The sequence below is a fragment of the Helianthus annuus genome, chromosome 9 (genome assembly GCF_002127325.2).
Source record: "Helianthus annuus cultivar XRQ/B chromosome 9, HanXRQr2.0-SUNRISE, whole genome shotgun sequence".
Lineage (NCBI taxonomy): Eukaryota > Viridiplantae > Streptophyta > Magnoliopsida > Asterales > Asteraceae > Helianthus > Helianthus annuus.
The window spans coordinates 135919915-135932844 of NC_035441.2; the positions used below are offsets into that span (position 1 = coordinate 135919915).

At 40.5% G+C, this 12930-nt stretch overlaps 1 protein-coding gene across 1 annotated transcript; it reads right to left on the minus strand.

The window, feature by feature from the left end:
• Nucleotides 1–419: 419 nt before the first annotated feature.
• LOC110874715 (F-box/kelch-repeat protein SKIP11) lies at nt 420–1766 on the minus strand. Its single transcript, XM_022123198.2, has one exon. The coding sequence runs from the start codon at nt 1720–1722 to the stop codon at nt 511–513; it is 1212 nt and encodes a 403-aa protein (XP_021978890.1). The 5' UTR covers nt 1723–1766; the 3' UTR covers nt 420–510.
• Between the last annotated feature and the right edge of the window lie 11164 nt (nt 1767–12930).

Below are 12930 nucleotides of genomic sequence, written 5' to 3' on the forward strand. Positions count from 1 at the left end.
TTGGATGATTCTTGAAACCCTTTGGCATTTGGGTGATCTGCCATATGAGAGATGTGGTGTTGACTGGTTTAAATTTCATACGCCACATAGAGGGGAGGTAGCGTTAACAACACATCCGCTATCTCAATAATATAAGAATTAGTGATTGAAAACTCAAAACATTTCCATCCTTTATTTATTTTTCATGTTCAATCACGTGTCACATCTATGCAAATGAAGCATGAATTCACCATTATTGTTTGAATGTTTTCTGATGTCATTTTCGTAAAACAGAAAACATTGATTTTTGATTTCAACAATTTTTGATTTAGTATTTCTAAATGATTTATATCTTAAAATTTGCATTTGAGAACTATACACATTTTCAAAAGAAAACATATATTATTATTTAGATTAGAAAAGTAAACTACTGACATAACTCTAAACAATACCACTTAACTAGCTACTACACATCTTATTTTGGATCTCAAACACTATAACAGTAAACTACTCAAGATCATAATCTCAAGTTCAACAACCCATAATAGCACAATTGTAAACAAAGTTATCTGACTTTTTCCGACCAATGATGGTCCATTGTGGCGGTCCTTCTTGCGGAACCCATGAATATATCTCAACATGAGCATACTCCCCATGTGCCCAACGACCACCAACTATTATCACCCGATCTCCACACCCTCTAAACGCAATTCCCCACCCACACATATTATCAGCACTTTCAGGCAACCTGCCTATACTCTCCCACACCTTAACATTCTTGTCATACTTCTTCACCTCCATCACCTCACAATCAGCAGCATACAACTCATTATCAACCACCGCTAGCAGTGGTGGCGCCATCGAACCACCACCTCCACCCATCCACATGTCGGGAATCGCTCTCCATGTCTTAGCCACCGGATCATACTCTTCTCCACATGACAACGGCTTCATATCCTCCCCACCACACCCGCCAATCACATAAAACTTATCGTCCATAAACATACTCGAACTCATTTTTCTCGGCTTAAGCAGGCTGGGAAGCGTCTCCCACACTCCAGACTCGCTGTCGTAACTCTCAACTGTGTCCACGATCTTTCTGTTTGCATTAACGCCTCCTGCAAATATCGCGATTGTTCCAAGGCTTGCAGACCCAAATAAGCATCTTGGTTTGTTCATTGTTGGCCCCTCTGACCATGAGTTTGTTAGCAGGCTGTATTTGTACACAGCCTGACCTGAAACATGTTTGCCTAGAACCAAAAGGTCTGTCCCAACCCCCATGGACTCTTTATCCGAATACGCGAAGCATGTATCGCCGCTGTTTATCATCGGTAGATGCATCCATTTCTTGCCAACTGGATCAAAAGCCTCCCATTTCAACATGTGACAAGAAAAGTAAACCCAATGTTCTACCACTTTATTCTTGCTTCTTTCTTTGTAGATCTCACCACTCCTGATGAGATCATGAAAGCTTTTGTTCAGTGATGCAACAGAAGCATAGTTATACCGTGGGCAACCGGTGAGAATCTTGATCGAATTCCCCCTACCAATGGCTTGGATCAGCGAGTTCTTCTTTGATGGCTCATGTGAGATCAAACAAAGGTCCAGATCATCGATATATGCTAATGTGATTTCAAAATCATCTTCCATTGGCATCTTTTCTAGTTGAGATGCTAGTGTCTCTATCTCATCATCGTTTATATGATGATAACTGCTCGATTCTTGATTATGTTTCTCCGACATGTTTTCTTGAATCTCTGGGCACAAAATCTTGATGCCTGTTTCTTTGATCACCTACAAGATTACAACTGAAAGCTAGTTAACATATATATTATAATAATCACTAGAAAAAAAAGGTAATTACTAGTAATGTATAATTAATTAGTTATCATATGAAGAAAGCATAATAATTAAGAATCTATCAGCAAATTTGATTTTCTTTTTATTGCTCTTTTCCTATTATAAATTTCTTTTTTTTATAATTGAAGCAAGGTCCGGTAACACCAATTCACAAAAATATTTACAAGAAAAGACATAAAATGAAAGAATATAATTACATAAGTACACAATAAACTAACAACATCAAAAAAGTTATGATGGTTGATGTAACATAGATATATCTATACATAGAATTATACAATCAGATATCCTAAATGCAAGATCAATCAAATAGTAGGACACACACCTATACGATTTATAATTGAATATTTTAGGAATTTGAAAAATGCAACTTACCAATTCAATGGGACAAAATATATAATTTTACCCAAAGTATGCTATTACCCTTTGCAACTTCTCTTCTTTGCATTTTCTTTCTGAAATTTACACATCGGATAGGAATTTAGAGTATTAGTCGGCGAGGAGATAGCATTATAAAAGAACAATGATGAGGATTTGAGTTGTAATATTTTACAATAAAACTCCTCTTATGGATAACTTCGATTATTCATCAACTAGTTACGACTTATATACACAAAAAAAGCTAAAAAGAAAGAAAGTGCGGTGTGGGTATCTTTAGAGGTGGCATGAGAGGCGTGATAATGACCTAGCCCACTTACGCGAGATACGCCACTTGTCTTGAAAAGGTGATTCGCAATAGGCCAATTGTACATTGCCACGTCTATTGTTGTATATTTATACGCATTATATCTGTGTGCGAAAAACCGTGTCTACAATATCTATATGCTTCTGTATTTAAAAGCATGTTTTTACGCTTTATTAAGTTTCACTTTGTGACTCTAAGTCATGAGTTTCTTACATTTCAACCCCCACCTAACCTTTTGTACAAAGTATATATGTTTAGATTGGCTTTCTAACAACCAATACTTAATGATTACGTTTTATGTTCTTACTATACGTTTCAATTTTATAGTCTTTATGTAACTGAATTTAAAGTTTTATAAGGGGTAATGAATCTCTTCATATAAAGCATTACAACAACTTTTAAGCGGATGTTATATAAAGAAAAAAAAAGAGTGAGAGAGATGGAGAAGGGATCACAAGAAATAAAGAAAGTCTAAGAAATATTTGAGAACTTAAGAAAACCACTATTAACCAAGAATTTCTTTATTTTATTTTTCAATTATTTTTAAATGTTATTGGTCTTTTACAACAAAAAATAACACTATATGTAGTTTGCGAGATATATATATATATATACCTCGTTTGAGATACTGATATGTAACGTAGTGAGACACGTATAACATTTTTTTTACGATACTAGTATTTAGATAAAGAAATGAAAAAGATAAAATAAAATAAAGAATTGATTAGTTGATAGTGATTTTCAAGTTTTCAGTGAAAATATAAACAAATACTAGCTAGAAAACCTACACATGTATAAGTCATGATATATTATATTACTTACACATAACCTATATATGTATATAAAAGGTTAAATTAAAAAGACGTGAACAAATTAGTTTGATGGATTACATGCATATAACAACCCAAAATATTTTAAAAAACTACTGATAAAAAAACCAATTCAAGAATGTTCTTTTTGTATATATTTTTTTTATTAAGTTTACTCTAATACTTAAATATGTAACAATTGTTTTTTTAAAATAACAATTTTTATATAATATTTAACATAATTTACTATTTTAATAAATTATATGGTCCCAAAGTTTTGAAAATAACGGAATTGTTGTTGCAAGGAGGGAAAGGTAGGTGTGATAAAGAATCTATATCAAGTTAACCCAAAGTTTAATACAAAATATAATAGTTATTGGTTTGTAATCAAATACAAAGGCTTCTAAAAGTAAGAAGTCGTACAAAGGGTATTGACATGAGGTCGAAGACTCACTCAAAAATAATTCAAAGACACTAAATAGCTAGTGGTAAATGGGTATCTAACATAGGGAGTTTGTGGAAAATATATTATCTAAGCAGTTTACAAATTACTAAAATTAAAACTAAAATGCAGAAAATTAATCTCGTAGTTTTGATTGTATGGTTTGTAAAACTAAAATTAACTAAAAAGCACTTAACAAGATTTTGATTCAGAGATGAGAGGATATGTTCTCCCCCGGTTTCAGGTTTCTACGAATGATATGTTAAAGTTTAATTAGGATGAACTACATAGACATAGTTCGTAAATGCACGTTTGATTGTGATAAAAGGGGACTAAGTACTTGGATTACAAGAACGCAAGGTAGTCACCCGATAGCCAATTTGATATAGCCAACCCCTGTAACGCCCGACTCTTTTGTACTTTCCATTTATAGAAAGTTTTGTTCGTAGTTCTATTTTTGGAAACCTTGTACTCTTGTAGTCGTTCTTTCCTTGTAATCATTGTTAAACCGAGACTTGGATCATTAATGAAACTTGTATTTTGTTACATTTATATTGTACGCACTCTATATATGCTCGTATGTTCGATTTGGTGAATCAATTGATGCTTAAACGTTATTCTCGGAAACTATGTGCTAAACTTGTAATTAAACTAAACTTATGCATGGAACGTGTTTTGAACGTAAACGATACTTGGTTATGACACTTATATGCTTAAATATACTTTGATTATGATCGTCGTACTTGATTACACCTTATACTATGCTTTTATAACCAAACAAGTCCCTAAACTCTCAAACTTGCACCTAAAAGGATCAAACATAAACTTCAGGGGCCAAAATGCAACAAAATGAAAGTTGTGGAAACTAGGGCGCCGCGTGACGCCAAGCCCCCTCGCGTCACGCTAGGCCCTTGTTTTCACAGACTCCGTGTTTTCTCAGCTGGTTGCACGAAATCCCAAGATTTAAACTCACCCAATCACCTTTAATCCACCTCTAATCACCTCCAATCACCTCTAACCTCTTCCATTATAAATACACACCTTCTCCAACCCATTTTACACTTTCACAACTCTCTAATCTCCACAAAATTACTCTCAAATCTGCTGTGAATCTGAGTTTTGGACAGATTCGTGTATCTTCACTAAAGTGAGTGTAACTTGCTCATTTCTCAACCAAATCACTTGGTTCTTCTTCCTATTGCTTTGTTATGTCCTTGGGTTTGATTCCTTGGTTTTCCCTTGGAGAAATCATGCTTGGAATTGCCCTAAAAAGGACCCAAACTTTCTGTTTTGTTTTATGTTATTCAAAAACTTGTTTATACTTATCAAACTTGAGTCTAACTCATCTCAAACCTATGTCCTAATGCTTACAACACTTTTCGTGGTTGGTTAAGCTTAAAAACAAGGTTGAGACACTTAAAATCAGAGGATTAAACCTCATAAACTTTCTGTTTTGTTTAGGGTTTTTAACCCACAAGTCATGTCAAGCTTAGACCTTGATGAATGAGTGATTACGGAACAACTTGGGTTGTCCAACATACAATCCTCACATGATTTGATGATTTCTCTTAGCTTAGTTCATTTACATACTTGTACAAACCTTAGTTCGTGACCCTCCTTGGTTGTTTTTACATCAAGTGAAGTGGTGAACATCAAAGGTGTCACATCCCAATATTTGCACATGTCACCGGTGGGCCCGGTGGGGAGTATCGTGACGTAGTTGATATCATCATAGTCAAACATACACAGAATAGCACAGCGGAAGTTTGGAATATAAAATATTATTACAAACTCAAATGTCTGAAAATATCAAAGTATTTATTATAGATGAGTCTGTAATATCAATCCATAGGAGGATCACTATAGAATGTTTAAAATGAAGCTTAGCAGACTTTATGGCATCTTTAAGGATTTGCAAGATCCTCTTTTTCGACACCGAGCAACTCCCAGCCTATTACGAGTAGTACCTGCCACTTAGCCTTTTGAAAATACGTCAGTTTTCACTGGTAAATACAATTTAACCGACTCATTTGAAAAGAGTTTATGAAAATTGATTTAAGTGCACAAGGCACAAAACCTTTTATAACTTGGGACAATTCTTAATAAAAATCTTGTATACTGAATTACATGTTTACCGTACATCTGGGGCCCAGTATAGAGACTGAGACATGATTAAACGACACACCACTTTTAAAACCCATAAAGGAGTTATCCCCAACTTGTGGGTAATTAATAATTTATTATTGGCATCTTTTCGGTGTATGCCTACACCGTGCGCATAAGTCGTGGCCATTTACAAATGAATGAGCCAAGGATATATCCAGGACACGGTCGTTAACCCCCAACGTTTAAGTTATTAACAGAACAGTATCAAAACAGGTTTTGTGGATTTACTAGCCACAATCCGGCATTTGATTGATCTACACCCGACCAAGCGGTATTAATCTACCGTATCCCAAGCCCGTATAAGGGAAAATAAGTTAAAAGTATTTACCTGAGCTAATACTTGATTCACAGCATAATAACTCAGTCGTATCCAATCTATCTAAATGCAGGTAGCTTTTACCGGGTGGCTCTAGTCTGAAGGGATGGTAATATATAATAAATTTCAGAATGCTAATGGTCTTATTTAAGTTATAGACTTAGACCGGCTAGCTTCAAGTATCTAAAGCGGTACGACACGCTAGATTAAGCGATGACCAGAATAGAACGTTATGTGACAACTCGTATTTTGGACCTATCGTGTGTAACGTTACGTATTAATGTGAACTATACTAATTGAATGAATGCATGTTTATGTGATATGTGCTTCTATTGATTGTTACAAATTAAATGCTTGTATGTATGTAACGAGCCCAAACCGCACAAGACTCGCCAACCGCACAAGCCACTCGGGCTTTACACTTATACGCGGACCAAGGGCGGCCCATTGAGAGGTCCGGCCCACTCACCTTAGGCGCATAATACATGAGATGGTTGTAACCATCTCACACTTTTACCAAACACCATAACACACAAAGAAACCCTAAAGCTCTCACTTCCTCTCGAGAAGCCGGCGGACCCTCTCCATCGAAGATCTTCTCTGATTTGGATCAATCCTTGTTCACTCTCTTAATCGGACGTGGTTGACCACTCGTAGTTCAAGAAAACCTTTTGTGTATCTGCCGAGCAAACCAAGGCGAGTTCACACAGCCAAGGCATGGGGTTCCCGGGTGGGAATGGGATTGGATGACTTATTGTATATACTCAGATGGTAGAACCTCACGATAAGATACGGCTAGACTAGTAACACTTATTGAACTGATCTTTGCACACCTGCCAAGGGTTGGCCGCGATATTATGACTGACTTCGCACACCTGCCATAGGAAGGCCGCGAACTAAATGTACTAATCTTCCCATACCTGCCTGGGAGGCCGCGATACAAATAAACCTAGTCTAGAATACTTGGGAAGAACATCCCCTAATCTTCGCATACCTGCCTAGGAGGCCGCGATGGAAACTAATACGATACATGACATAACGAACGAACATACTTCTACTCACACTATACTATTACTGAACTATTAACTGTGAACTCGATCAACTAGTTGTTGACTCTCTATTACATGCCTTGCAGGCTTATAGGTGCATATCCAAGGAACTTGTTGTCTGGGAAGCTGGAGTGGTCATGGGTCGAGACACATGGAAACGCAACACAAGAACTAAGAACTTACATGTGGTTTTATAAACACTCATTGAGTTAAATAAGCTTCCGCTGTAAACTGTGAAATATTGTGATATGGTAACACTTGTTGTTTATAAATGAAAGTATTATTCACCTATACTTATGAGTTCAATGTGATTGATGGTTAAGATCCTGGTCAGTCACGCCTCCAAGCGGTGGTACTCTGCATGTGGATTTTGGGGGTATGACAGATTGGTATCAGAGCCATTGGTTATAGTGAACTTGGTTTTAAAAAGGGAAACTGTTTTTGTAAAACCAGACTATAACCGGACAGTTCTGAAAACGAGAATACGACCATGACACCCAGCTCCAGATTGCAAGGTTCGTCTCTCTTATACTCATTGTACTACATAACTAGTGAACACCTACATACGATATTGCATGTGATTGCACGCTTAGCACCACGATACGAATTCATGCACATTTTCACGTAATAAGAGACCGATAGGGTGGTCGTTCCCTAAACCTTCATAACTTACACTACTTGATACTCTTTGAAATCTACTCGAGTGTGGGGAACCATTTGACATGAGTTAAGAGGAGCTGAGATGAACATGCAAATCACAATATTATTGTGGGTGCACACATAATAATATTGTGGGGTGCATGTGAGTCCCAGTAAGGCTTAACAAGTGGAAAAGGGGTTCTGTCCCGTTATTTGATCAGTGTGAAACATAACCAACCTATAGGGGCCATAGCAGTAGTTGTCTCCCGACTCAAACTTAAACGCGAACTTCTCATTTATCGTTGGATTCTTTCGAAACTCGATGCTGTCGAGTGTTACCCGAACACCCATCAGAACACCTAGCGAACAGTGTAGGATGTTAGGTGCTTATACGAACGTCCCTGAGTTGTATGTCCCCGCGTCGAATGATTGAACGATACCTTTCCTACTCCTTCTCGTTTATTGAAACTCATGGATTGACGTCTCCGATCCCGAAGCGTGATCACTTCTGCAATACTCTCGCCTCAGACGGTGAACTACTCGAACCACACGCAACGACGACGGGCCGGAGGATGAGCGTACCCCCCTACCGATCTCAGCACGGACTAAGTTAAAACGTCATCAACCCAAGGAAACAATGACAGTTTTGGGAACTCTAGTAGTAGTAGCAACAACACTGGATGTGGTACTCGCGTTGGGCATTTAGGATTGGTGTGGACAACGCTAAGATTGTAACAACATGGTGGCCTTCGTGCCCTTAGTAATAAACCACTTCGTCACAGTTCGGCTCAACCCTGGTACATCTCGAAACCGAACCTGCTATGGAAACGGCAGATGGCGAGCCTATTGAAACCTTATATGGGTGTAGGAATGCAAACTCGACCTTGTGGGACAAGTGCTCAACGTCGACCCTTCTTCTGCTACCCTCGATAGATTTGATGCGGTAGCCGTGTGGATTGGCTACCCAGGTATCGTATGCATACACTCAGTGAGAAGAAAACTTTGTGCGGAGAAACATTACCTACTGCAGCGTGTCAGAGTGGCACAACGGTTAACTTCATTTCAGCAAGAAGGATCCGGAGTGTCTACGGAAGGATTACCCAGCGACGATAACCCTCAGCACGGATGTCAAGACTAAGGAAAGGAGGATCGAGGATCCACCAATTATTCGTGACTTCTCCCTAAATGTTACCTGAAGAACTGTCAGGTTTATCTACACATCGACAGGTGGGATGTCAGACCAGTATCATGCTAGAAGTAACCCTCGTTATTGGTATATCTTACTACCATACACCAGGAAGGTTGCAGGAACTGCCTAATCAACTCCAAAAAATTTTTTTGGACTCGTGCTTCACTTTAAGGAGCCCCCGTTATACGCAAGAAGAGAAGTTACTCAACATGTGTTACGATTATCGAGGAACTCAACAAAGTGATAGTGGAGAGCCGCCATCCTCTTCCACGAATTGATGATCTATTCGACCAGTTGTAAAGGGTCAAGCTACTACTCCAAGATGGACCTGAGGCCAGGTTACCACCAGCTGAGAGTCCGGGTTGAGAACGTCTTCAGAACATGCTTTCAGAACTCGTTACGGCCACTATGAGTTTCTTGTCATGCTACTCGGGTTAACAAACGCACCGGCAGTCTTCATGGACCTTATGAACAGAGTGTACAAGCCCTACCTAGATAAGCTTGTGAATGTATCCGTCGACGACATTTTGATTTACTCCAAGAGTCAGGAGGAACACGAGCAGCATTTACGATTGATTTTGGAACTCCTTCGAACAGAGCAGTTGTACGCCAAGTTTTCAAAATGAGACTTCTAGCTTCGTGAAGTCCACCTTCTAGGCCACGTGGTAAACAGGGATGCGATTCATGTTGATCCATCCAAGGTAGATTCGATCAGAAATTGGCTTGCGCCTCGTACACCAATGGAAATACGCCAATTCTTGGGTTTGGCGGGTTACTACAGACGATTTATCGAAGACTTCTCGAAGATCGCACAGCCACTTACGCTACTGACACAGAAGGGTGCCACCTACCGCTGGGGAGATTCCCAGGAAACCGCTTTCCAGTATCTGAAGGATAGGCTTTGCAGCGCACCTATTCTCTCATTGCCAGAGGGCACAGATGATTTTGTGGTCTACTGTGACGCATCGATACAGGGGCTTGGTTGTGTATTGATGCAACGGGATAAAGTTATTGCTTACACTTCGCGACAACTCAAGATTCACGAACGAAACTACACGACGCACGATTTAGAGCTGGGAGCTGTTGTTTTCGTGCTTAAGATATGGCGGCACTACCTGTACGGTACCAAGTGCACAATTTACACCGATCACAGGAGTCTCGAGCATATCCTTAAGCAAAAGGATTTGAACATGCGTCAACGAAGATGGGTTGAACTTCTGAACGATTACGAATGCGTCATCAAGTACCATCCAGGCAAGGCCAATGTTGTGGCCGATGCCCTCAGTCGGAAAGATACTACACCTAGGCGTGTACCAGCTTTGCAACTCACCATTCAGTCTAGTCTTCCTGCACAGATACGAACTGCTCAGATAGAAGCGTTGAAACCCGAAAACGCCAAGGCTGAAGCCTTACGCGGCTCAAGGCAACGAATGGAACAAAAGGAAGACGGCGCCTACTATGTAACGGGGCGTATTTGGGTCCCACTATATGGCGGATTACGGGAAATTGTGATGGATGAAGCACACAAGTCTCGCTACTCGGTACATCCAGGGTCGGATAAAATGTACCACCATCTCAAAACAACATACTGGTGGCCTAGCATGAAAGGCCACATCGCGACTTACGTCGGCAAGTGTTTGACATGTGCAAAAGTCAAAGTGGAATATCAGAAACCAGCGGGCCTACTTCAGCAACCCAAGATACCGCAATGGAAATGGGAAGAAATTTCCATGGATTTTGTTACAGGCCTACCCAGATCCCAGCGTGGGAATGATACTATATGGGCGATCGTGGATCGACTCACCAAGTCTGCACACTTCCTGGCTATTAAGGAAACGAATAAGTTCTCCACTCTCGCAGACGTTTATCTTAAAGAAGTTGTTTCGAGGCACGGGGTGCCCACCTCCATCATTTCGGATCGGGATGCACGATTCACGTCAGAACTATGGCAAACGATGCACAAATCTTTTGGCTCACGATTAGACATGAGCACAACATATCATCCTCAGACGGATGGGCAGTCTGAGCGAACGATCCAGACTCTCGAAGACATGCTTCGGGCATGTGTTATTGATTTCGGCAACGGCTGGGAAAAGCATCTCCCTTTGGTGGAGTTTTCGTATAGTAACAGTTATCACACCAGCATACAAGCCGCTCCATTCGAGGCATTGTACGGATGTAAATGCCGGTCACCTCTCTGTTGGGTAGAGGTGGGGGATAGTCAGATCACGGGTCCAGAGATTGTAGTGGACGCCACGGAAAAGATTGCACAGATACGACAACGCATGGGGGCAGCACGCGACCGTCAGAAAGCCTACGCGGACAAGCGTAGGAACCCTTTGGAATTTCAGGTCGGGGACCGGGTTTTACTTAAAGTCTCACCCTGGAAGGGTGTGGTACGTTTTGGCAAACGGGGCAAACTAAATCCGCGGTACGTCAGACCATTCGAAATCATAGAAAAGAATAGGCAAGGTAGCCTACAGATTAAACCTACCAGCTGAACTCTGGGCAGTTCACAACGTCTTTCACGTGTCGAATCTGAAGAAGTGCCTGTCAGATGAGACCCTCATAGTTCCTCTGAAGGAACTCACTGTCGACGAGCAGTTGCACTTCGTCGAGGAACCAGTAGAAATCACGGACCGGGATGTTAAGGTCCTTAAACACAAGAGAATCCCTCTTGTTCGAGTTCGTTGGAACTCCAAACGTGGCCCAGAGTACACCTGGGAACGCGAAGACCAGATGACAGAAAAGTATCCCCAGTTATTCGGAACCAATACAACCACTACTGAGACTGAAGCTACTGCTGTGGAATTTCGGGACGAAATTCCAGATCAACGGGGGGAGGATGTGACACCCCGGGAAAACCAGTGAACGATATAACTTACCTAGCTTCCTCAGTGAGTGCGTACCAAATTTCGGGACGAAATTTCTTTTAAGTTGGGGATAATGTGACAACTCGTATTTTGGACCTATCGTGTGTAACGTTACATATTGATGTGAACTATACTAATTGAATGAATGCATGTTTATGTGATATGTGCTTCTATTGATTGTTACAAATTAAATGCTTGTATGTATGTAACGAGCCCAAACCGCACAAGGCTCGCCAACCGCACAAGCCACTTGGGCTTTACACTTATACGCGGACCAAGGGCGGCCCATTGAGAGGTCCGGCCCACTCACCTTAGGCGCATAATACATGAGATGGTTGTAACCATCTCACACTTTTACCAAACACCATAACACACAAAGAAACCCTAAAGCTCTCACTTCCTCTCGAGAAGCCGGCGGACCCTCTCCATCGAAGATCTTCTCTGATTTGGATCAATCCTTGTTCACTCTCTTAATCGGACGTGGTTGACCACTCGTAGTTCAAGAAAACCTTTTGTGTATCTGCCGAGCAAACCAAGGTGAGTTCACACAGCCAAGGCATGGGGTTCCCGGGTGGGAATGGGATTGGATGACTTATTGTATATACTCAGATGGTAGAACCTCACGATAAGATATAGCTAGACTAGTAACACTTATTGAACTGATCTTCGCACACCTGCCAAGGGTTGGCCGCGATATTATGACTGACTTCGCACACCTGCCATAGGAAGGCCGCGAACTAAATGTACTAATCTTCGCATACCTGCCTGGGAGGCCGCGATACAGATAAACCTAGTCTAGAATACTTGGGAAGAACATCCCCTAATCTTCGCATACCTGCCTGGGAGGCCGCGATGGAAACTAATACGATACATGACATAACGAACGAACATACTTCTACTCACACTATACTATTACTGAACTA